The sequence below is a fragment of the Lutjanus erythropterus genome, chromosome 8, assembly GCF_056507025.1.
Source record: "Lutjanus erythropterus isolate fLutEry1 chromosome 8, fLutEry1.hap2, whole genome shotgun sequence".
NCBI classification, from domain to species: Eukaryota; Metazoa; Chordata; class Actinopteri; order Lutjaniformes; family Lutjanidae; genus Lutjanus; species Lutjanus erythropterus.
In genome coordinates, this window is record NC_139324.1 from 29,921,144 (window position 1) to 29,948,283 (window position 27,140).

The 27,140-nt window shown below is 40.7% G+C and overlaps 1 protein-coding gene across 1 annotated transcript in view; it reads left to right on the forward strand.

The window, feature by feature from the left end:
* Nucleotides 1-1,190: 1,190 nt before the first annotated feature.
* LOC146323038 (activin receptor type-1-like) overlaps nt 1,191-27,140 on the forward strand; it is a 37,181-nt gene continuing 11,231 nt past the window's right edge. The window contains exons 1-6 of the mRNA XM_084725241.1: nt 1,191-1,528; nt 18,314-18,387; nt 18,999-19,253; nt 21,455-21,727; nt 22,979-23,245; nt 25,481-25,686. Of these exons, the coding sequence (XP_084581367.1) occupies nt 18,321-18,387; nt 18,999-19,253; nt 21,455-21,727; nt 22,979-23,245; nt 25,481-25,686 (1,068 nt within the window). The 5' untranslated portion in view covers nt 1,191-1,528; nt 18,314-18,320. The remainder of the gene's footprint in view (nt 1,529-18,313; nt 18,388-18,998; nt 19,254-21,454; nt 21,728-22,978; nt 23,246-25,480; nt 25,687-27,140) is intronic.

Genomic DNA, 27,140 nt, shown 5'->3' on the forward strand with positions numbered 1-27,140 from the left:
TGCATTTATTATTTTGCTTCTTAGGATTTTATTTTTATGATTCGATTTATTGACTGTAAACGAAAACTTGAAGTCTTCACTCGCTGAATGCTGAGTCGGGAATATGCAAAGAAAAAAAAGCAATGGTCCTTTAATTTCTGCACACGTCAAGCTATCCAGAGAGAATAAGCCTGTGACAGGAAATATAAGATGTTGCTTCAGAATAAAAGCTTATCATTGGAGGCTATTTGGGTAATTGGATGGTGATTTAAAAAAACAAAAACAAAAACAAAACACTATAGCACTAAACGCAATAGTGTTTTAGGTATACAATACGATATTTCATTAGGGGTTTTACTTCTATCTATCTATCTATCTATCTATCTATCTATCTATCTATCTATCTATCTATCTATCTATCTATCTACCTGAAAAAGTAGTCTACAAGTCTTATTTTTATCTGGCCAACTCTATCTATATTTAAAGTAAATAGTTTTAACTCATTTAATTTCATTTCATTTTTTTTGTACCACAATTTTGTACCCACTCATCTGGTCAATGTTGAAAACTACAAAAGTAATATTTCAAAGTAATCTGAACTTTTCTTCTCTTCCATCATTTTCCCCCACCTCTTGCCTCCTATATTTACAATATTTTGAATTTAGTGATATTCTAAACATTATACACACATTTATTGCTTTTTGATGCTTGAGTACTAAAACGCAGCAAAGATTGATTGACAACGTTTTCCAGATTTGAACTTTTCATACAAAAATGTCCATCACACTTAATCACTATCACGCACATTTGTTTTTTTTTTTAATGTAAGTAAGAAAGTATAATTCTTGGTTTCCTTGGGTGTATACATGTTTATGCGTATTTCTATAACTAACTATATCTTGTTTCATTTTAATTCATTTCAGCTTATATTTTCTCCTATATATAAGTACTTTTAGTTTGGGTAATTTAAATACACGATGATGCTAACACTGTTGTGCAGGACTTGTGACGCAGTATTTTTATACTGTTGTATTGCTACATTTAGCAAAGTAAAAGATTCAAATACTTCTTCCACCACTTCGACACTAGAGCCGTCTTATTTTATTTTGAAACTTCTAACCGGAAGCGTGCGTCCTCGTCGTCTCGCTTGACGTCATGTTAATTACAGTGAGTTGTTGCCGTTGCAAGGTAACTTCCTCCTCCAATCCTGTCGGGCTTTTTTTTTTTTTTTTTTTTGCTTCGGTGGATTGGGGTGCGAGTTGTGAAGCCTCCTCGACGGCGCTAACGTGTGAAGAGAGGACACCGTATCAAAATGTGTCTTCGTTTTTCGTGTCCACCGAGCACCGAGTGAATTTGTCACTTTTTTGCTTTTTTCTCCTTCGGCGAGTGAACGACGGCGATCATGTTGGCGTCATGTAGGCTCTGCTTTTCAGACTTTGGAAAACAAATCGGGTAATTGTCGGTGGATTCTCGGGAGATGGCAGAATAGTTCGACCTGCGCCAGTTTACCGAGCCCTCTTACAGCACTTTTGAAGAAACAACCAGCGAGGTAAGTTTAACCAAAACGTCTATATAAATGTGTTTTATTCCGTGTTGTGTTGTTGTTACACGGGTGTTGGACGTTCGGGCAGACGCGGAGAAGTTTGCTGATTTGCAGGGAGAAGGTGTCGTGACGTGCTCTCGCAAGAAATCCCGTCTCTCCCTCTCAGCTTTTCTTCGCAAAATCTTGGCCTGTTTTTGTTATCGCATCCGCACACGTTTTTTTTTTTTTTTTTATTAACCTTCTCCAGCTTAGTTTATACGTGAAAATGTCTAAAAATATAACTATGATTTCCACACAGGAGCGGTCGTGTTTTAAGCGACCGCGTCAGAGAGATGTTTTGATGAGTTGTTGATTAATGGTGATGAGCTTCAGGCCAAAAATAAATAAATAAATAAATGAAATTATCAAACGTCTCGGGGTTTACCCTTGCGACTTTTTCGCGGTTGTGATCTGCCGTTTCACAATCAAATCAGGCTCGCACAACATTGCAACTAGTTGTGACTTTGTGAGGACTTTTTTTTTTTTTTGTCATGCAAACAGTCTTTGGGAGGGTCGTTCCTGCTCGATCGTGTGTCTCATCATCCCATGCTGAGCACTTTTAACATCACAATCACACTCCTGGAGGGGGGGGGCGGGGGGGGGGGGGGACACAGAAACACTGGTGCACACACAGTATGGTTTCATTTTTAGCTAGCTAGCACCAAAGAGACGCTCAACTATCACCAGTGTACTTCTTATACAAGATGTAAAAGTATTTGTTTACATTCTTGTTCTTTCTTCTGCCAGGGAACAATCAGACCAAACAGGAAATGGTATGTGATAAGATTGCAGGGCAATTACGTGTAAAAGCCAGAGGAGCTGCTGATGAGAAGGTGCAAACTTCATTACCAAGGTGTTAATGCTAGCTGAAAACATTCAGAGATAATTGTGCAGATTAAAGAAAGTGTGAATGGGGATGTCTCGCACTGAAGTGTTCTTCCTCAGAATCAACTCATTGTGCTGCATTCACAAAAAAATGCTCTCACAAAATTACATTCCCACATACTAATCAAGGTTTTTTTTTTTCTTCTCTAGGAGAAGCCCAAATATCTTGGGAGCGCTTGATTGTGCATTTTGTTGTTGCTGCTGTGTAGCTCATGTGATTGAACAGGGCTCGCTCAGGCTCCTGTTTAATTTTGTTACGCATTGAAGGTGTCTTTCCGAAACCATTCAGTCGGCCACAATCTGATAGCATGAGCAGTAACAGTGTCTGGCTTGGGAGGCTGTTTAATCAATATGGATTAGCCACTCAAAATGGATTTAAACCACCAGTTGAAGCTGTAATACATACAGAAATACTGAATTGTAGGTGTGTAAGAAAATACAGATACACCTGATTATCAGTTATGTGATAATCGATTCTCAAAAACGCTATTGTGATATTGTGATACAGGCAAAGATTAGTAGCGGTTGTTGGTTTTGTGTCTGTTTGTCATGATTGCTAGATAGCTGTGTTATCTATTTTCACCATTCTGGTGGCAAAAGGCAGCTTTTATGACAATTAGATTTAAAAAAAAGGTAATATATCACCTTGCTCACGGTATCACAGTATATTGAATCTTAATCCCGGATCATGATATGTATTCTATCGCCAGATTTTTGCCAATGCACAGCCCAGTTTGTAGGGATGTAACAATACCAAAAAACTCAAGGTACGATCTACAAAAAAAATACAAAGAAAATGATGCTTTTTTTTGTTTTTGTTTGTATAGAATTTGTTGTTCCTTTCAACTAAAAACACTTCCGCTTTCCTTCTTTCCTTCCTTTTCTGGTTGCTTGACTCCTGTATGACAGTAAACTGAATCTTTTTGACTTATGGACAAAACAAGACATTTAAGGACGTCATCGTGGGGTTTGGGAAACAGTGATTGACATTTCTCACCATTTTCTGACATGTTATAGACCAGACAACTAACCGATTAATTGACAGATAAATCGTCAATAAAATTAATCATTAGCTGCGGCCCTAATAGCCAGCAATCACCTAAGCATGTGCAAAAACTTCTCATGAAGTATCTTTGGCAGTGAATGCATCAATTATATTTACTGTGCTGCATATATGCAAAACAAAACAATACAGCATCAGTATCAGTTCTTTTCTAAAATAAAGTAATAAAATAAAATAATTAACTGTTGTAATATCGTGGCAGATATCATCACAGTGCAGTACATTTTTGTGACATTATTTTATTGCAGTATTTGATATATTGTTACATCTCTAGCAGTCAGTGTTTGTGTAGTTGGTTGATGATCTGGAGAATGTAACCCCATAGCTGACCGGTCACTGAGGTTGGGCCTCTTTGTTGGGCGCCATGCTTTTCTCAGCAGACTTGCGTCGTGGAGTCTGGCTGATAGTGGTCAGATAAAGGGACGTCAGACAGTCTGGGCTGAGATATGGTTCAAGTCCAGGGGATCTTGGGGGATCCTGTTCTGTGCAGCTGAGGTAACGGGCACCAGCCTGATTGCGACTTGCTCCTCACCCTGCCCGTGTCTCCGTCTAGAACAATGTTATTGTTTGGCTTTGGGCCTGTGTCATTGTGTGGAACAGCCTATCTGTGGTAACTTATTCCTCATCCAGGTAGGAGGTTATCTGTCCCCCTGAGACTAACAATGCATTCACAACAATAGGACTGATCTGTCCTGGCCTCGTCTTGGCCAGTGTTTAAAAACACCCGGAGAGCAGATCCCTGAATTATTCCTTGCATTTGTCTCAGAGACCTTATGTGACTTTATGGTGCTTCTTGTTTATCTTGCTGTTAGCAGCTTAGAGCTGGAGCAAATAGTCAATTAATCAGTTAGTTATTCAACAGCAAATTAATCAGTGAAATCTTATTACCTGAATTTTAGGGCTTAAAATGTCTTAAATGGACAGGACGGGTCTTATAATTTGATTGTTTATGAAGTTATCATTACTTTTATAAAGTTGCATTAACTTTTGGGGGGGATTTTTTTTTTTTTATCGATTGCAATGTAAAAACTACAAAACAAAACTAACACTGACCCACTAACCAATAACGCAAACTATGCTTTTACTTTTTAGCCAGTATGGACATGAAATAAGTCTTAAATTACATCCATAAATGGTCTTATAAGGTCTTAAATGTACCTTGTTGAAGTCATTAAGGCTTCAACTAATGTTTAATTATTGACTGATGTAGCAATTATGTTCTTGATTGATTAGTTGTTTGATCTATAAAATGAAAGAAAATAGTAAAAGCATCATGTTTCACACATCTTCATATTGTTAGGTCCGACTAGCTGTTGAAAACCCCAAAAAGTTCTGTTTACTATCACATAAGACATCACAGAACTGAAAAACATTTTTGTTTTGAAACAGACTTACATGATTTATAAGCCTAGAGCTGCAACTTATTAGTCCATTGGTTATCAACTATTAAATTAACTGATAATCAGTTTGAGTAACTAAAAAAAAACAAAGGTAAAACTCTCTGATTCCAGCTTCTTAAATGTGATTATTTTCTGGCTTCTTTATTCCTCTAAGATAGTAAACTGAATATCTTTTGGTTGTGGACATAACAAGACACTTCAGGACATCATCTTGGGCTTTGGGAAATTTTCTGCCATTTTGTAGATCAAACAACTGATCGATCAATTGAAAAAATAATCGTCAGATTAATTGACAATGAAGATAAACATTTTTGCAGCCTTAAATTAGCCATGAAAATAGTTTTAATTGGTTTTTTTGTCGTTTCAGCAAGCAATCAACTAATCATTGTAGCTCTGAACTAATTTATCTTGTGCCGGTTCCAACTTATCCATTGTCACTTTGCAGCTTTATTGCTTTTTACAAATGTTATGTCTTTGTTTTGGACTCTTTGGTAGGACAAAGCAAGCTTAAGATTGGAATCAGCATTTTTAACTTTGTCTAACATTTTATTGTCTAAACGATTCATCAAAACACAGTAATTTCTTGTGAAAAATCATCATTAGTTGCGCCCCTACTTTGAACACCGACTTTTAGAAATGTGGCTCGTGATCACAGTCCTACACAGGCCTCATTTAAGGTTTCATCCACACGTTATGACTCCTAAATTCTTTGGCTGCGGATATCTTGGCCTCTACATCAGTGCAGTGTTGTAGCTGTTCTTTGTGACGGACAGAAAAGCGTATCATTGAGCATTTCAGAAAAACACGAGACAAGTTTTTTTGGGGGGAGTGGGTGGGGTGGGGGGTGTAGGCCTCTGATAGCGATCATTTCTGTGTGCACAGTAATTTGGCTGTCACAAGCAGCTGGCAGTTTGGGTTGGAACAATATGCAAGTGGAGGGAGAGGGAAGTGTGAGCTCCAAAAAACCCTGAGAGAGTGTGTTTGGGGTGGGGGGGTGGTGCGTGTGTGTGTGTGTGTGTGTGTGTGTGTGTGTGTGTGTGTGTGTGTGTATGCATATGTGTGTGGAATCAGGTTACACAGTCTGTCATTAACAAGAGAACTGCAGTTATGAGACCAAGATAGACTGCTTCAAGTCTGAGCAAGAGTCTGAGGCTCATCGCTCTTCCATGTAGGTGGCTCTCAAGTTGTGGGGGGGTGGGGGGTGGGGGGTGATACTGTATGACTGTGTGTGAGAGACAGGATATGAATGTGTGTGTGAATGCAGGTGGGAGGCGGTGGCTGAAGGATAGAAAAGGGGCAGGATTTGGCTCGAGGTCTAGCCCAACCTTCAGCTATCTCAGCTTTAGGCCATGTGTACATCCACTGTGTATGTGTGTGTGTGTGTGTGTGTGCGCGTGTGCATTTATGTGTGTATAATGCTGACTTACTAGAAAGTTTGACTAGCAACAGCCCTGGCATCAGATGAGGCAGCAGCCTGCAGAGGAACACAGCACGTGGGTTGAATTTGCGTCTGCTCTATGCTCGTGTCCAGCTTTTTAGAAAGGGGCCCTCTGTCTGCAGTGTTATTTTTAGTCAAAAAATCCTTGAGCCGTTTTAATAATCATCAGCCTTATGTAGCCCAAACATATCACGATGAGAAGAGCTGTCTGGGACTTGCGGGCACTGCAGTCTCAGCATGACTCTGGAAGTTGGAGGGGAAAAGAGAATGAGATAAAAGACTGCCTGTGTATCCGCCAGATTTTAGTCTCGTTTCTCTGGTTGCCGTTTGCTCCCTTCTTCGCCTTCTTCTGGTGGCTCTAGTCGGCACAGACTTATTGATTTCTGTTATTCTGTGTTCAAATGTGGATGAGGACCAGTGGAGACAGACAGAGAGGGGAGACAAGACACTACCGTCTGCACAGATGCACACACACATAGATCTGCAGTGTGCTCGTGGCTCCTCTCCCCACTAACCCCAGACTGCACTGGAGACAGTCTGCAATACACATTTTATGAGCCCTTCACTCGCTTCAGTGCTCTTGTCTTATCGCTCAGCTGTTAGTGGGGAAAGTTATGGCTTTGTTTCAGTTGCTCCCTCGCTCTGATCTCATTCCCAGGCCGAGGCACAGGCTCTTATTTGGCGTGGGCACTTTGTCTATGAATTGAGAATAATGTTTCTTCTCTTGGGTCATGGTGGGGTCATAAACTAGAGCCTGCCTGGGGTTTTTTGGGCTGTTCCAGATGCCAGCATTAAAGAGACGAAAAACAATTGATAGCAATGTATTTGCATTATTATTTCTATAGAATATAATATAGAAAATGTATAAACTTGAACATACACAATTATTTTTGAGGGATGCTTGCAAAATTGTGGTCAACTCTTGTTACAAGATATGTAATGGAGGCAGGATATTTTACAACATAAATTAACACAATTGTCAGAAATTATTATTATATATATGTATACAAGATGAGTTGATGAGTTTCTTGTCTTTCACTAATTTATCAGATTTTCATACATAGGCGAAGTCAAACTTCTCTTATCAGATCTTTATTCAGTAACAGCTTTGCAGTATTTGGCACATCAGGAAGAGTTCGATTAGGTCTCCCCCGGTGGCTGGTGCTAGATTTGTGTCAAACTATCGTAATAAATAGCTCTGTTTTCCAGCATTACGTACCAGGCTCGAAATCAAACCCACCACTGGTTATGTACACAGCATTGTAAGATGTTACCCAATAAGAATAATGAATCTCAGCAGACGACACTGATGTCTTTAAAAAAAAAGTATTGAAAGGAAAGAGGCACAGGGGAAAAGGGCGAAAAACACTGGGTCGGTGAGGGTGGGGCATCAAGGCCACTGTGGCCTCAGGGTATATCATTTTTTGAGGGTATACATAAAATGCTGCCTATTAAACAAACAAATGAAAACAATCTGCATTATGTTTTATAAAAACTATTTCATATAGGTGAAGTGAAAGGCTAACATTGGGCCAATAATGTTGGTTGACTGATATATCTGTAGTACTTCAGCACCACAAAATCACCAAAAATAAGACAATTATTTTCAATGATATGAAGCATGTTCCACTACACTAGACTTATTTCATTTTGATCAGAAAGTCCTTTGACTCATTAATTGAAACAGCAGGAAAAAAAACATAATATTATCATATTATAATCATTCAGTTCCACTGAAAATTGATAATATCGAATTATCGACCAGCCCTACATGCAAACTCTTCATTTCCCATTTCAGACCTCATCATTAAAGTTTGTTTGAAACTTTTTACTACTGGTCTTTTTACTACTGGATCTCTCCTCTCCGGAAGACCAGGAAGCTCCTGGCCATAAAGACTCCATTGACAGCAGGATGTAATGGCCCTGTCAGACGTGGTATGGAGCACTATAGGGCTGTATGCACATTGTGTTGTTGCAAGCTGTTTGCTGAGCGATTATCATCACGGCAGTGAACAGTTTGGTCGATGTTTGTAGGTCACGCAGCGAAGGTTATCATGTTAGCCCTCTGACTCCTGTAGCTCTGCCAGGCAGGGCGCACAATCAATCAAGACTAAATATTCCCTGAGCTTTGAGTAGGTGTACACACAGCTCTTCGCCTGATTTACTTGTTTCACAAGAAGGAATATCGGTTTAAAGGGTGTACCATGATACAAATCAAGGTGTCCTTTTGGGAGTGTGAGTGGTGAACTTTGTGAGATGGTCATTTGGAGGGAGAGTGTTTGTGCATTCCTCTGTTGGCAAACATAGCTGAGGCCCATAAAGACACTGTTTGAATTGGCTGTTTCAGATGTTTTGATGGCTGTTTGAAAATGAATGTCTAATTGCTATGGTGACCATTGCGTAGAAGACTTGTTAACGGTGTCTTCACAATGCTGTAAAACCATCCAAGTTGTGTGTCTCACAAGAACCAACAGAAAGCCACGATAGAACCTCTTGGAACCACAAAAACTGCTATTACTGTGTAGAAATCTAAGTATGTTTGCCAAATTTTGGTTCTTTGTGCAGTTAATTTTGTGTGTCATGATATAACACAGGACTTGAACGGAATATCCGTGTTGTCTTCGCATGTCACAGCATCCCAGATCTTCAGTCTTCATGTCTGTCCTCAGTTGTCGCTGTATCTGTCACAACCACCGCCCTAGGTTGCGTTGTCTTGTGGAAAAACAAGTCGGATTTTGTCACAGGACTTCAGTGGAAACAAAACTGTAATCAAAACTGCCCGTCTGTTTTGTGATGGGGGCCTGGCAGAGTGTCAGAGTGGTGTTGTTGGTGCAGAGGTGGAAGGTAGGGTGGGACCCGAGCAGGAAGAAAAGGCAACTATTGTCTCCGGTTACATTTGATCTAGGCCGAATACACTGTGTGTGTGCCTGGGTTGTACTGTATCCAGGGAACAAAAACCTGCTCTGCCATTGCCTGCTACAATGAACGTATGAGGTAGAATTGAACTTAAGCAGGGGGCATTTGCATTTGATTACATTCCTGGCATTGTGAAAGGAGGCAGCTGCTGAGATACTGTAGGGCCCTGAGAGATGGAGCCCGGCTCGACCTGATGGGGCACTGCAGATTCCACAAGCTTTTCCAGGGGGCCACAGAAGTCCCCCTTTCATCTCCCATTTGATGAGGCCCTTGGCCAGTGAGGTGTGTTTCCAAAGGTTAATGAGCTTTGCTTTCTGCTCAGTAGAACGATCCGTCTTTCACACACAACCTCAGTGTATGACACTGGATATCAAGACGGGCGTTACACCAGACAAGGTCACGCAGCACTGCATTGAGCTGAAAATATTTCAATACTGCTGCCAATACGATACCTGTGTTTGGATTTAGGGCTGTAACTGACAATTATTTATGTCACTAATTAATCTGTCAATTATGTTCTTGATTAATTAATTAGTTGTTTGGTTCATGAAATGTCAGTAAATGGTGAAAAATGTCCGTTATTGTTTTCCAAAGTCCAAGATGACCTCATCAAGTCTGTTGTTTTGTCCACAGCCCGAAGATATTCCGTTTACTGTCATAAAGTAGTAAAGAAACCTGAAAAGCTTCACATTCAAGAAGCTGGAATCAGAGAATATTTTGAAGAATGAGTCCAACGGATTAAGTGATTATGAAAATAGTTGGCAATTAATTCAATAATTGATTCATAATCAATGAAGTAGTGCAGCTCTACTGTTATTTTATTTCATAGAAGAAGGAAAGCAGAAGTAGTGTAAGTTGAAAAACTAAAGGATTTAATAAAAATGTATCAATATTTAAAGGTTTGGAGTTTTTGTCACTTTGCCAAACCAAATAAAATCCTATTTCACCAAAATTATACCTATTCTTCAGCCAATCATTTGGACAAGTGGGAAAAATACTGCTTGTTATCTCTACAATTACTCAGTCAGCCACAGTGTACTGAGTGCACTCTACCTGCTAGCCTAAATTGCTTAGCAAAGCTGCACAGCGTTGCCAAGCAAATTAATTCCTGCAGTTGACAGTTTCTTTTTCGCACCTGGTTACCTTCAGAGCATGTCCATCTGGTACATTTACATACAGGACAGACCGGCGACACGTACCACAGAGCAGGAAATGGCTTTCTTAGAAGCTAATGCTAATGCATCTTGCACTGTAGAATAAACTTTCACAAAAAGCAGCATTGGAAAAAGCAGCATCCAATCTACCACTCTCTTATTTAGTTGCCTTGAAGTGAGGCTTCATGTTCACACAGTTTCTCTTGAGTGTCCCTCAGTGTTACAACATTAGCCCACCATTGCCCCAGCCTGTGGGAATATTCACATAACAAACATGGCTACAACGCCAAATCAAACAGGAAGACCTACAAAATAAACACTGAATCATTATAAAGAAGAGACTAACCGTACAGTTTGCACATTTAAAATCAGGTCACAGACAGCCGGTATTGATCTGTCATTGAGCTTGAAGTGGTACCTGCTTCAAATAAAGAAAGCAGTCCAGTGAAATAAAATCCGCACACTGTTATCATCTGTTATCTGTCCTCTGAGGCTGGGGGCTGACGAGCGATACTCTCCGGTCCTTTGACATGGTGTCAATTAGTTTGGAACCAAGTAAATGTTCAGTGAATAGCCTGTCAGCTAGCATTTTTCCCTCCCACCCTCAAAATAATGGATTAAGAAGTGTTGTTGAGTTGTTGAGTTAGTGCTTGTTTTGTTTGTATTTTAGGCTCAATTAGCAGACAGATTAACTGGAAGAACACCGTAAAGAATTAACTAGTGATCTCATGGCTGGATTACTCATTATTCAAACCAGCTGCTCAGTTGATTGTCAGAGGATATTTCAAATAATTGCACAAAATGTCCTGTCTGTCCTAATATTTGCTGATCTTTCTGCTAAAATTACATGGGGATTTTGGAAACTCTACCACCATCTTGCCCAAAGTTACCCTGAACACTGGTCCTTGAATCACAAATACACCAATTTGCAGCTCTGGTGACAGAAAATTGTGACAGTTTCATAAATTTAGGACTCAAACAAGCCAAGATCACAAACCAAGCACTCACATTACTGTATAGCCTTTAAAATAAAGTCAGGCTAAACCTTGTTTCTTGTTTAGCTTTAGCTCCCAATTGATCTGACTTCATGACATGTCTGCTTTTTTTCTTATAGCCCTACATTTCATCAAGCATTCACCACACACTCAAAACTGATATCGTACAGCCTGACACAGATTTTGGTGGAAGATTTTATTAGACCCGTCATCCACACTGTGACATGCAATGAACCTGCAAGATTGCTGATATCCCACAGTGTGGAGGGGCCTTAAGCCTAAAGCCAAACACGCAACAAGCCTTCCACTAGATGACAAGACCCATCGAATCTAAATTTGTTTGCCTCAGGTAGGGCAGCGTGATTGGGTGAAAAAGTCATATTACGATTATTTTGACTGAAATTGTGATTGTGATATGATTCACAATTAGTGTGAATGATCATTTTCACTCAAAAAACCTGATTAAGTTGTTGCGATGTGACATTTTTTGCGGTCTGTACCCAACAAACATGTCTTTTTTTAGGCCAGGCATCTTTGCACCACTACAGCACTTCATTTTAAAGCTGTTTCCTTTACCTGCGCTTTGGATATTGCACTTGGCCATATTGCCATTTAAATAATTTTGCAATTATTTGTGCAGCCCTCGCCTTGAGGTATTTTAGAGGTGACACAGCCAGAGATTGGCTTGTTTCCAGGTAGCATGTGTTGTTAATATGATTATTTATTTTAGGTCATGACTGAGAGCTGCAACGATTAGTCAGTTAAGCGATTAGCTATCAAAAATTAATCACCAACAATTTTGATAATTGGTCAGTTGTTTTTAGAAAATATGTCCAGTGAGAGTTTGGACACATCCTTGGGGTGTGGACAAAACAAGACATTTGAGGACATCACAGACAACATTAGCATGCCTGCTTCTTTTTATGGTAAGGTTCATTGTAATTTTATATTCTGCTCAATGTGTAAGCACAGTTGTATCAAGTCTGAGCGTATATTTCCTGGTAACCTACTAAAAAGTTAAGGTTGCGTGTTCTTTTAAGTTAGTTTTAGTCATCTCAAGTGTTGTATTTTACTGTAGGCAGAGAATGTTTTTTCGACTGAGGTGAATGTGTTGATTTGCTGAGCTGTAGTGTGAATATGAATGTGGGCTGCTGCAGAGAGGAGGACTTTCACCCTCAGGTCTGTATTACACCCACATCCACCTAGGAGCGAACCATCTGTGTGTCCCTGATGGCATGCTGGCACTTTGGCTGTCTGGGTCTGGAGCCGGGGACGGGGACAGGGACACGAACAGCAGGCTCCGCATTGCCCCAGTCTCTGCCTGTTTCTTCCCTCGCCGTCCCGCAGTTTGCTGCAGTTTCCTCGGTGCCTGGGCTATTTGTGCCATGGTAACTGTGCCAGCCTGCCAGCTCAGACACAGATTCCACCTCTCGTCTCCCCCTTTGCCAGCATGATGACTCAGCAGCTCCTGCAGGGCTTCCAGCCTCCTCCCTCCTTCTCAACCTCAGTGATACACCACGCTCATCAGACAAAGTAGTGTTTTGTCATTCTCTCCTTCGTCCTGACCTGAATACAAAACAGACCAAAATATTAAAGCATCCAACCAGACTAATAGGTTTTGTTTGTTGTTGAAACCTATTACAACAGTCAGTTTGAAAATGTCACCTAGAAACAACAAATGATGATAAAATACCAGGTTTAACATGACACTTGGAGATGTAGGAGTGGGAATGTTTACCAACTCCCCAAATGTCTTTAAATCATCATAACCGTCTCTACGTCCTTCTGTTTTTGGGTTCAGTTGTTTCAGCATTTGAGTGGCATGTTTAATCATCTCCATCTAATCACTTTAAGCTCTGCTCAGCTTCTTAGAGAAGTGCTTATCAAGATAGCCCTCTCTGGAGTGGGATCACTGGAAAGAGTCTAGGGAGGAAGCGTGGCGTCATAAAATGGGAGCCTTGATATGCAGGATCACTTTCAAGTCCCTCTAGCAGCACTCAGCGGGAGTCAAACCTAACATGGGCCAAGTGTATTTCAACTATTTCTCCCTGGGTTGTACACACTTTGGCTGCCTTGTGTTGAGCTCAATGTGGTCTCTATGTTTCCATGTACAAGGTCAGTGCTTACGCATCTCAGAGGCATTGATATCCTCATACAAAATACCTGTGGTGGGGAAGGTATCTGGATTATTTGCTTAAGTAGAAAGCATAAATTCAGGCAAAATAGTCCATTTAACGTAATAATCCTCCATTCACATTTTTTCTTAAAGCTGCTAAAAGGAGTTTTTAACAGGTTATGAAACAGTCTCAATTTATTATTGATGCCTCTATATGACCTACATAAGTTAACAAGACCATCTGTGATCTGTATAGTTGTTCTTAATGTCTGCCACTGGTCAGATTCTCCATGAAATCAGATGAAACTGTTTACTTTTTCCCAAGAAAAGTTACAGTGAGTGGTATGTTAGCCAGTTAGCAGGAATTATGGTAGAAACATTACCACTTTTGTCCACAGGGGCCCCCAAAATCAGTAACTATGAAAGTTCCTCATAGTAGCTTTAAGTAGAGGAACATAAGTATTATCACCTGAAATTACTTAAAAATCAAATGCATAGTATTGATTATACTTTCATATATGCATATTATATGTATTATATTATTTAGTTATTATTACTAATGCTTTAATGTGTCTTAAAAGTTGTAACATTATAGCATTACATAACATTTCCATATAAAAATATCAAAAAACGCTAGATCTATGTTATATATTTTGTTGAGCTGTGTACTTACATTACGCCAAAGGTCAAAACAGGGAAATTCTTTGTTTAAGGTAACTGTGCATTTCCTACAACATGCGATATGTTGGACAGGCCGACACCAGAGGGTGAGGAACGTGAACGTAACTAAAAGTAATGCAGCGTCTCCTCTAGAATGAGTGCTCTGGGGGGAATAATATCGGGCAAACTAGCAAGGCAAGGCAAATTTCTGAACTTGGTAATTAGTGAAGCAAGTCTTTACTGCCATGACAGCGATGCAATGCATTCAACATTGACATGACAGTACAACATCATGAAATACAGAGAGAGGGAATCCAGTTATTGTTCTACATGGACCTGACAGCACATTGTCAGTGATTTCTGCACTGTAACAAAGGCAGAAACATAGCAGAGAATGAGCAGAAAGACAAGGGAGAAGAGACAAATACAGTGCTTTCAAAATAAAAGTCTCTGAAACTAAAAGATCTGACCGTGGAGCATTTCTAACCTAAAATAAACAAAATATTTTGTGTCCCTCAGGGCGTTGGAGGGGTCTCGCTGGGGGTGAGGTCGCCCCTAGAAGACAGTAGGTAGGGGAAACACTGATAGGGAATGAAATGTTACCTTGTCCATGACCTGCCTGAGTCATGTCAGATAGATTTTCATCCGCAGTGGTGGTTGTTTAACAAGGAAGACAACAACCCCTATGATCCCAGGCTACTTCATCAAACTACATCTTTTGTTATTGTTGTGATGTTGGAGAATGTTGCAGCTTGGTTGAGGTGAAGGTAGTGCTTTTTTCACAGATTGAGAATTTATTTGCTGTTGTAGGTGACACTGCATTTGACACTGGCTAGCTAGGGTGTTTGCTGAAGAGCTAACTTAAAGATACATCCCTTTTCACCGAGTTCAGTTATGTCTCAAGGCTAACATTACTAGCTATTTCAACTGCCCTTGTAAAGTGTTGTGTTTTTATTATCTAGCAAAAGTTTAGCAAAGTTACTAGAAAGAATAGCTCTCAAATAAATGTGAAGTATGAAAAGCACAATATTTTCCTCTTAAATAAAAAATACTTATGTCAAGTGCAAGTATGTCTATATTTCACTTAAGCAGAGTTCTTGGTTTACTTTCTAAGACTGCTAGAGAGGAATTCAAGATACTCAAATAGCAACCAATATAACTGCCTGACCTTTCACCGATTAAAGGATGGAGTTTAAGAGAAGGAGTCATGCAGCTTACTCACAGTAGTACAACTTTTGCTCTGTATTATACGATTGTAGGACCCACTGGATTACAACAGAAGCAAGCGTAGGGAAAATGTATCTTTATAAGTTAAGTTATAATTAGAGTGTGGTAGTTAAACTGGTTTCGTATTACAACACCACTTCAGAGGATATAGGAAGAGGGAATAAAAGGAAAGATGGGGGGGGGGTTGAGACAGATAGAGAAGGGGAAAATGAGAGCACACCCTTGGCAGGATGTCAGCTCAGTGAACACACACTGCAGAACGCTGCCAGAGAATTCAATACGCAGGGATAGAAGGCTGCAACAAACTCACACACGCACACACATTCACACACAGCGCCACGAAGTTGTCTGTTCAGATAGCAATCGGTTCTGCAGATGCTAGCCCTGCCTCTCTCCTTTCCAAGAATCCCGTCTGAGGTTTCCAGTATCAGGACTAGTCCTGGCTGTGTACTCAAGCAAAGCTGTTAGCTGGAGTCACTGATAGATGTGGAATAGTCTCTGTTTGCTTATGCAAAATTCATGTTTTTGCTTACAGTTTTCATCAAATAAAGTAAAAGATCTAAAACTTCTGCTATTAGGGATGATAATGATTAATCATTATTTGATTAATTGCAGATTAGGCCGATAAAAAAATGAACAAGCGGTAAAAAATAAATAAATAATCATTCATTAATGTAATGTTTAATGCAAAAATGGCAGAAAATCCTGTTTTCAGCCTCTCAAATATGGAGATTTCCCACTTTTTATGTGCATTATTATATTTAACGGAATATCTTTATTATTGACTGACAAAACAAGACATTTAAAAACATCACCTGATATGTCTGAGAATGACATTTTTCACAATTTTCTGACAATTTAGAGACATTGCAGCACTAGATTAAACATGGTAATTAGCTTCAGGCAAGTATATTTCTGACCCACTCGTCTGATCAGACCTTGACTTGTCAACACAATTTTAGAGAAATAAACCTTTAGTGTGGACAGTAGAACTCTTGGATCTTTTTTCGTCGGCTCATGAAAACTGAGAGCAAAAACAAAAATGTTGAGTGTACATATATAAACAGATGTGGGACACCAAGCACCTCTAAAGGCCCTCAGGTTTTGCAATGCATAGACTGACATATTTGCTGTGTACATAACAGAAAACACATAACAGAGGACTACCTATCGTCTTGGCTGTCGGTGTGCGACTCACTGCTCATCATAGCTTATTTAAGGCGAAGTGTCTGCGTGGGAGAGATGAATTGAGACAGAGATAATTTCAGAGCCCCGTCGAGGGTCTTTCAGCAGCAAATGTAAACAAAAACGCAGCAAATCATTTACCTACGCTAATTGAAGCCATTAAATGGAGGCTCTTGACATGCTCTACTTAGTTAATTGAGGTGAGTTATCGATCCGTCGGCGGCGTGTGAGTCAGGATGTTGTGGTCTTTGTTGTCTTTCTACATGAGTGATATATGAGTCAATATCAAGATAACAAGTCAGACAGACGTCCCTTTTTTTCTGAACTCAAGTGTCTGCTCCAGACTATTGTCTTCTACTCCTCTGCTTATCTCTTTATCCTGTTTCCTCCGGCCCCCTGGCTTCACCGTAGCCTAGCCAACCGCCCCCCCCCTCCACCAGCATGGTGCCCTTCTTCCCGCTGTCCCCCTGGGCGCTGACACCAGACACCTCCTTGTCCCATTTCCCTCCCTTTAGCCTGCCTCGCTGCTGCAGCCCACATGTCTCTCCCACGTTGGCCCCGTTCTCTGCCCTTCTCTGACCCACTGTCCCCCAGTTGCCCCCTGGCTATACCTCCCTTGCCTCCCCGTGCCCTCCTGCCCGTTCCTTGCCCCCGCCGCTGCTCCCCTCTCTCTTCCCCTGGTCCAAAGGGAGCAGACAGAGCTCCTGATTATCTCTGTGTGGCAGCCTCTGTTTTGTGCTCTGATTAAAGGAGCAGCATGTGGTCTGTGTGTGAGTGGCCCGTACAGACGCCGCCGTTGGGCTAATGCTAACATTACGTGCTTAATCATTTATGTCTGGGAGACGGGCACAAAGGCCTGGAGGGGGTGGAGGTAAAGGAGGGGGGGTCGCGGGGGTATTTATCATTGGCACAGATGCATTCAGGCGCACACGTACATGCTTCCAAGATAACAGCGCTTAGTATGGCATAAACAGAGCATGCTGCAGGCTATGATGTCTCAGAAAAACTCACATATCATCTTTATAAATTTGGTAGATTTTCCCCTTGAGTTTACAGTGTGAGTTAAACTGGTGGTCTGTTAAAATCTGGCACTGGGTAAAGCAAACAAACAAACATGACTGCGCGGCGTATGTGGACGCTTTCACAGACGCATTAAATATTGAAGGATTAGACTGTCTCCAGGTCTCTAAACGATAGTATTTGGGCACCCACACTCCTTCTCCCTGCTGTGCTCCTCTCCTCTCCTTCCCTCTTTCTCCTCCTCCTCCTCTCTCGTCTGTCTGCTCCTCTCCCCTCACTGCCAAGCAGCCTGTCCCTCCGACACACACACACACAGACATCAACACGCACACACACGGAGGCAGCCAATAGGAGAGCACCAGTCTCCCCATTGCTTGCCACTCAATGCCTTGTTGCCAGGACAACAGGAAGGCATGAGACCCACTTTACTTGAACATTTTAAACTTGGTGTTGACTCTTTTTCAGAAAATAAGAAAAGGTCTCCCTCTGCAAAATTGCTCTCTTTAATTCTCTTAGGTCAACAAATCCTGTCACTATCTGTCTGTCTCTCTTCATCTCCCGTCCCGAAAGATGTTTTACAAAAATACCAAAAGGCGTTCTAATGCATCAATATAAAAATTGCCTTTAAATCCTTTACTTTGCATGCAATTCCAGCCTGTTCATTGCCGTTTTTCTTCTTCCTCTCCCTTCTAGGTCTACAATGACGGCTGGGGACATGTTTCTTGTGGTTTTGATCGTCATGGTCCTTCCCTGCTCCAGCCTGGAAGGTAAGTGTCTTGTCACATCAGACCTAAAGGAAGGCTCTTGCTCTAGGCAGGAGAGGTTTCTGCTTGCATAAACAGACAGGATCTGCTTGAATTTAGCTCTCTTGCTCACCTTATTACCGCAAAAGATAACAGTAGGTCATGCATTGTCACCGGAGGTCCCGAGCACATGCAGTAGTGGGAAAGATGTGTTCTCCCATCCTCTTTTACTATAGTTAACACGCAGCCTCTCTGTCTTTTTTTGTCCCCCTCAAGTCTCTTACGTACATGGACCAAAAATTCACACATTTTTTTTCCCCTTCCCCGCCCCTCCTCAGTCTGTCTCCCTCTCATCTGCTGTCTCTCAGTGTTATTTTAAACAACTGCAGTGGCGGTGGTTTGCAGTGGAAAGTGGAGATTTTTTTTTTTTTTAGGGTGGCAAGCCACACTTGTCCTCGTGCTGCTTACATTACAAATACTGTACATGTATCCTTAAAAGAGGGATTAGCCCTGATCATCTGTTGTCACCACACATTTTTAAGCAAATTAGAGATTAGAGTCCTCCTTAAAAGCTCTCAAACTGTTTTCAGTGATGAATTTTGACCTGTTCCATACGTATTTTTTTTCTTTTGTAGGCAATGTGAGTGTGAGAAACTCTGAATGTTTGTGTGATGGAGCGTCCTGCAGTAGTGGGGGCCGGTGTTTTGGCCAGCAGTGCTTCACCTCCCTCTCTATACTTAACGGGACGTTGGTTCTTCAGAAGGGCTGCGTTGTGGCAGATGAGGAAGGGTCCTTGCGCTGTGGAAGCCCACCAACTCCTGAACTGGTAGTGGAGTGCTGCTACGGAGATTTGTGTAACATGAATGTCTCCTTGCGGTCACCGGTGAAAGGTGAGGCCTTTGCATCTTAACACTGTGTGAAAAGACCCTTACCTGAAGTGCATCTTTAAAGTTCCCTTGAAATGGCTAACGCAGTGCTTATTGCTTATGTGTTTCCTGGGAGGGAGCACAGGAGGGACTTGTCTTTGATTGGTGTTTGACAGTAGCCAGTAGTGCTGAATATGTGTTATGTCCCCCCACCATGCAGCTAAAGTGGTCCATGGATGTAGGCAGGATGCTGGTCCCATTAGCTGACTTTTCCTGGACTGAGAGCTCCCGATTGGCTAAGTTACTTTAGCAACAAGTAAAGCTATCTTTCCATTTAGAAAGATGCTGTATTCCCTGTCAGTCTGGGAAGCTGTGTTTATCCTGGTGGCCGTCCGTGTTCGCTGGGAGGCTGCTGAGCCTGGTTCTGTTGCCCACTAATGGAAGTTAACATTTATATTTAGCTACTGTAGCAACAAGTAATCTGCTAGAGCTATCTGTTCATCAGGAATCTCTAAAACTAGATCTCACAGAGTTTAAGCTGAGCAGCTGAAGGACATCAGAGAAAGTATAAAATATTTTGATCCAGTTTCACCCAAATCAGTGAATAAAGTTAGAAATTTTTGCATTTGTATAGTGAGACTCAGCCCCCAAACACAACTCCCGTCTGCGTCATTAGTGAGAAAATATTTCATTGCATGCAAATTTATTGCACGTCCCCAAGTGCAGAATGAGTCATCAACAGTTTTAATCATTTTCTAGGAAAAGACAAGCTCTGATGGATCATTTAAAAATACCTCAGTATATCTGCAGAAAATACTTTTTTGTCATTGTTGGACCAGACACTGGTGTACAGGTGATGTTTAGTGCAATATATGCATGTGATAAAAACATTTCGACAACAATTTTGACTTCATGGAAACTTGAAAGTACAGACAAATGAAGAAAGTGAGCTTTTATGGCTACCACGACTACCTTTTTCCGTTCTGTGCTGTCTCAGTATTTTCTACAGTTTGCATGATTTATTTGTGAAAGCTGACCTCTTGCACCGAGCTGCGCTGGTGGGAAGCACAGATGTATCTGATACATCATAGTTGTCTGCAAAACATATTTATTAACCAGCCAACCACCGACTGGGGAAATAACTTAGCAAATCTGAACAACTTCATAAGGTCCGCTCCCGTAGACTTTTTAATCATTTAACAGTATCAGCTGCATTTCCATTAAGACCTGACGACATAATTAAAATAAATACAAATGCAAAATTACTGCAAATATCTACTACATTAATATAAAACATGATAGGACAAATGTATGCAAAAGTCATACATGAGATAATCATATGTTGTTCAATGCGATAAACTGTATTATATCATACGACTTCATATTTCTAAAATAAAAACTTCCATTAAGGCTACTTTTTGTTAGAATTTGCTTGGAATCACTCATTTAAACAACAACTTTTCTATGACAATGACATGATAATATTTGCCGTATGATTCAGCTGAATGTAGAGCAAGGATAAGTCAATCCATTAGTCAATCAAAAGAAAATTAGTTGCTTATTATTCTGATAATTGATTAATCGTTTCAGTCATTTTTGAAGAAAAAATGTCAGCATTTGCTAGTTCCAGCTTCACAAATGTAAGGTTTTGCTGCTTTTCTTTGTCATTTTTGATTGTAAACGAAGAGTCTTTGGGTTTTTGACTGCTGGTCGGAGAAAAGAAGCAATCAAGAGATGTCACTTTGGGGCTCTGGGAAATTGTGATGGGCATCTTCACATTTCTTTGGACATTTTGCAAACTAAACAAATAATTGTGAAAATAATCGGCAGCATAATCGCTAATGAAAATAATTAGTTAGTTGCAGCTCTAGCTGAAAGAAATCAGTTATTGCCATGGCATCATTTTAATTGAGCATTTTGAAAGAATGAAATAATACAGTACATCCAAGATATAAAAAGTTAGGTTGGGAGGAAATATGTCTGGGTGGGCCACATAAATAAATGCTGTATGTTCGAAACATTTTATATTAGGAGGAGTTGGATTTCAAACAGGAAAATATCAAATTTTCTGTCAGATTCATACATTTAAGTTTATTTGATTGGCATCTAAAGCAAGACATTTCAACTTTCATGTGTTCTGATCTGTGTGAATGCCATTTAATTTAATGGGACACTAATGTTATTGCTCTAATGGGTTTCCCCGTATCTCTGTTTCCTCTTATCAGATATAGAACTGTCTGCTGGCAGACCGGTCCTCAGAGACCAGGACTGTGTGTGCGAGGGCGGCGCGTGTGAGCGTGACCATCGCTGTACGGGCCAGCAGTGTTTCTCCTCACTGAAGATGATTGATGGGGTGGCCGTCCAACAGAAGGGCTGCCTGAGGGACGACGAGGAGGGCAGAGCCACCTGTGCCATGCCACCCTCATCGGCCCATGTTGTCAAGTGCTGCCAGGGCCATCTGTGTAACATGAACGTCACTGTGCAAGCTCCAGGGAAAGGTGACTTTGTACACATTGTACACATTTCTTTTGGCTGCCGTTCACCATAGTCCTTATGTCACTTAAAATTGTGCAAAAGTTCTGATTTTTTTTATAACAATTTCAAGGCAATAATTCTCCTAAAAATAATGTATAGAATAATTTCAGTCATCACCCATGAGAAGTGAGTGGTGTGGCTTTATTTGCAGACAGCCTACCCTCTGCCTCTATTTCCTTATTTTCTCGTGATTTGCTCAGGACACCCTGGATCGATCTAAATCATTGGCATTTGACATCCTGGCATCTTTCTGCTGCGTTTAAGAACAACTCTGACAAATCCTCCTCATTCTATCTTTAATTTTATGACAAGAATCACCATAAACAGCTCTATATGTTTTTATATTATTGCAAGAACTGCTATAAAGTTTGGATTATTTGAAGTGGGGTTGTAGTATAAGGTATACAGAAGATGCCAGTCAACATGCCCTCAGTTTGGAGAAATGGAGAACCAGCAGGGAAGCAATGTACTGCTGTGGGCAGGGTTAGCATCATTATGAATTTAAGCCACCTAAAAAGGCAGATCTAAAAACATTAATATCGGTTTAAGTGTTCGCTATCTTCAAAATATTTTCTCTGCTTAATTTTGTAGTCAGACAGCCATTTCTGACAGGAAACCGCAATTATATAAGCAAAATGCTGCTCACTTGTTCAACCAGATTCCACTGGAAAAAAATAGTTATTTTACCTGGCAGAACAGGGGAGTTGCTGCTCTACCACTGCCTTGATCTGTTGATTTTTTTATATTACTGTGTGACTTGAGTGAATCACAGTTTAGTCTTTGAAACACCAAAGTTGTGTGACTGATTGAGGCGACAGTAGACCAACATCTCCTGTGTTCTGTGAAGTAAAATAACTGATTTTGCCTGTGGAGTTTAGGTTGGTTTAGAGAGAGCGATATTTGGCTCATTTAACTGCAGTTTTGTGTCGGAAAAAGGCTGTCTGATGACAAGGTAAAGCAGTAAAAAATATTCTAAGAATAGCAAACACTTAAACTGATATTGATTGTTTTGGTTGACCTTTTTTACAAGGCTAAAATAAACTTCCATGCTGGTACTCCTCTGCTTCTCCTACCACTATCTACTGCAGGTAACACATTAACTATCAATAAGTACCTCATACAACCCCACTTCAAATCTAAACTGTCCTTTAAATCATTTCTCCTCAAAAGTGAACTTATTTACCAGCTGTATCTTTGTCCTGAATCTTTTGCAGGGGAGGAGGTGAAGCCCCTTATCAAAGAGGAGCACGAGTGTGTGTGTGAGGGCAGCTCATGTGCGACAGGGAACCGCTGCATGGGCCACCAGTGTTTCTCATCCCTGACGGTCAGCGCCGGCTCCCTGGTTTATCAGAAAGGCTGCTTTAAGGTCTACGAGCAGAGCACACTGACCTGCAAGACCCCACCTTCAAGAGACCAGATTGTGGATTGCTGCCACGGGCACCTGTGTAACATGAACAGCACTGTGGAGCTTCCTGTCAAAGGTACAGCGCTATTTTACCCAGAATGCACCATGAGTACAGTCCTGAGAACTGTTTTCTGTACCTGTCTATCAAAGATGCTCAAGAGCTCCATCTGTTGACCTCAGCATTGAACTTTTCTTCATTTATTCAGAATAGGAACGGTCGTGAGTGTTAGTTATCACTGTCCCAGACAAAGTGACACACATTCATCCCTCGCCGTCGTTCTCTACTGAGAGGGCGACGCCATCGGCTGTGAAATTGTCTGCCACGGCTGTTCTGGATGGTTTCTGTTGGCCTGAGTTACACCTCTGTGTGGTCACACTCCTGGCACCTTATGAAACAGAAATGGGGGAGACAGTGGGCAAACCAAAGGGAGGTTTTGAATATGATTTAGTCATGGTCCACTTCCCTACTCTGTCCTCTCGAAGGCAGTCAGAGCTGGCTGACAGGAGCCCAGAGGGTGAAGCCACCTGGGAGTGAAGGAGAGGTGGGCCTCTGTACACAGAGCTGTTGTTGCCCTTTTTGTTTATTTCACCTTTACCTTTATATTTCATAAATATGTATGTCTAAAATGCCACAGCTATGTCTTTTTTAGGGTTTCAACTAGTAATTATTTTCATTATCAATTATACATTTTCTCAGTTAATTGGTTCAGAAAAATGTCAAAAAATGGTGACAAATGTTGATCAAAGCCCAAGATGATGTCCTCAAATGTCTTGTTTTGTTCGCAACCCAAAGATATTCAATTCACTCTTATAGAGGACTAAAGGAACCAGAAAATATTCACATTTGAGAAACTAAAATCAGTGAATTGGAAGTGGAAATAGGTCAGCATTAAATAAATGCAAATGGGAAATATTTGTGTTAATCTGATTTAACCAGGTGCTGTTTACCCTCATAACATTTCATGTCAGATTGTTTTTTTTTTTGTAGTAGTATTGACATGTGTTGCAAACCTTCACTTCTTATTTTGCCATAGATGCAATGATCATGTAAAAGGTACATTTTTAAAAGTGGTCTAGATAAATGCATCCCTTCCCGTGTGTCTGGTCCAAGTCTAGTGAGTTTCTAGAATGTGTTGCTGTTAGTTATGTGAATGTGGGAGAAACAGTTCATTATTTGAGTAGTCGAGAAAAGGGGATCATTGTCTGCGCTGCAGGCAGAGCTGAGCAGTCTTTCCCTTGGAATGTTTGGAAAGTGTGAATGGTGGTCAGTTCTTCAGGCAGGCCTCTGCTGACTTGATGAGATCCACTGTGTGTGTGTGTGTGTGTGTGCGCGTGTGTGTGTGTGTGCATGTGTCCACCCCCGCCCTCAACTGGTTTCTTCAGAAAGTCTGCAGAGTGCTGCAAACCTGTGATTTGTGTACAGTCGAGTCGCAGTATGTGTGGTCCTGTCAGTGGAAAAGTTTACAGGAAGAAAACAAAAGTTTCCATCGACGTGTACATACATCATTGCTGAGGTCTAGTGGACCCCCCATCGGTTACTTAAAGGGATAGTTCAGATTATTTGAAGTTGGTTTGCATGAGGTGCTTGTCTACAGTCAGTCTATGACCTACAGTAGATGACGGATGACACAGCCCACGTTTGGAGAAGCAGATTGAAGTACCAGCATGGAAACTTGGCACCTAAAAAAAATCAATATCAGTTTAAATGCATGGTATATTTGGAATATTTTCACCACTTTATCTTGCTTTCAGACAGCCTTTTCTGATGGGAAATATATATGGTTCATGTAAGTCAAATATTGTTTTCTCTTGCTCTACCAGACTCTATAGGCGAAAACAGTAATTTTAACTTGCAGAACACAAGAGCTGCTGGTCTACCACTGCCATGATCAATTAGTTAGTTTGTGTTATTGTGTGACTTATGTGAATCTGCACAAACTTTTTAAATCACAGAAGTCACACAGTAACTCAAACAAACTAACTGATTTGAGGCAGCGGTGGACCAGCAACTCCCATCTTCTTCAAAGTAAAATGACTGTTTTTGCCAATGGAGTTTGGTTGGTTTGGAGAGAATGATATTTGGCTTATATAACGTCAGAAAAGGCCATCTGATGACAAGGTAATGTGGTAAAAATATTCTAAATATAGCATACACTGAAACATATTGATTACAGCAGTGCATTGCTTAGACACCAGAACTCTCTGAACTATCCCTTTAAGCAAGTACACTTGAATCTTAAAAGATTTTTATTTTGTGTTGTAAAAAATGTCCCACAAGCCACACATTGTAAATATTTCTCTCTCCTCACAGCTGATGAGCTCTCCAACTACAGCGTGACCACACTCGCTATTGCCATCGTGGCGCCCATCATTGTCCTCATCGTCCTCTCTGCCATCGCTATCCTAGTGTTCAGACGCATCCACCACAACCAAATGGAGAGGCTAACATCACGAGATGCAGAGTATGGAACTATCGATGGCCTCATAGCGTCCAACGTGGGGGAGAGCACTCTGGCGGTGAGTAGTGGACGCCATGTAGGAGGCTGCCTCCCAAGCTTATTAGAAGGAATGGAAAAAAGAGCTGCTCGAGGCATATTTTAATTGACTGTTATGTTCAATATGAAGCCAAATCAAATCACAGTTCTTTATTATAACCTCACCTCTTCCTCTCTATGTAAGCTGCCATACACTGTAGGTGTTAGAAACTGACCGCGACCTCTAGCGAGACCCAGAACGTCTGCTGTTTGAATCAGTGAATAAAAACTGTTCAGTGCCTCCGTTTTCTGAGTATCGGTTGGTTTAGCGCAGCCAAAGTCAAGAAAGAAACTATGGAAACATATCAAAATTGCGCTGATTTTATTAACTTGATGTTTCTGACATGTGCACTGTGAGCACAGCTGTGTTATGTCAGAAAATATGAATCAGTCCAGGAAACGGTGAAAGATTATGAAATATTAAATAACTTGGATCAGGATCAGTTAAAAAGCTTTTTGAAATCCTTTATGGTACTTCGTTTCCATTTTATTTCTTAGGGTAAGCTCAGTATGTATAATTTTGGGAGTATTTTCACATGTTAACTGACCGAACATTCAGCTCTTTTACAGCAGTCCACTGAGTTCACATCTGTACGGGCTAAAGGCATATACATTATATGATAACAACATCAATAACAGTAACAATAAAATGACAAAAAAGGCAAATAAAACAAATACGTTGCAGACATGTCTGGCAAGAATGATTAAGAAAAAGTAAAAATTACCCAAAAAGGCAAATAACAGCAAATAAATAACAAACAAGTAGGCATGTTTCCTGATTTCTCTGTTTTTAAATACTAAATACAATGCAAAAAAAATGTACAGCACCAAATAACATTGATAATTAAGATTTAGTTGTTGTCAGTTGTGAGTTTTAGTCTTGTTTTTGATTTTGGGTGGTGTTGTGGCTCTCTCCTCTACTCCTGGATCATAGTGAGTGTCTTTAGAGTCAGTTCAAATGTATACCAACAACAGAGACGGAAAACCCCTTCCAAAATTATGCGTTGTGTTAACTCAAGGGATTCAGCCGTGGAATTGAGAAACTGTTGGATTACTGGGGACTTCCGCCCCTTTGTGCACGAGATAATATACAATAGAGACACGACGGCGAGATAAACCTCGTTTGCCTCTTCTTTTAATCAAGATTTCTGATCAAGGCAGTCATGTAGTGGCACCGCACTCACAGAGTTTAGTCTTTTATATGCTGTGACAAGTTCTGAATTGAAGACTAGTCGGAGCAATTCAAAGAAAGCCCATTTTTTTCCTTCATTGTAATTCCTTTCAGGTCGTTCACTGGAGCATTGTGACGTTGAAAATGTTACTCCATTTATCTGAATGGTTTCTTCAGTTCTCTTGGCTCCATTTTTGTTATCATACTACATGGATGAATTAGTAAAAGCTCTCACTTTGAAATGGGAGCAAACAATTACTAAATAT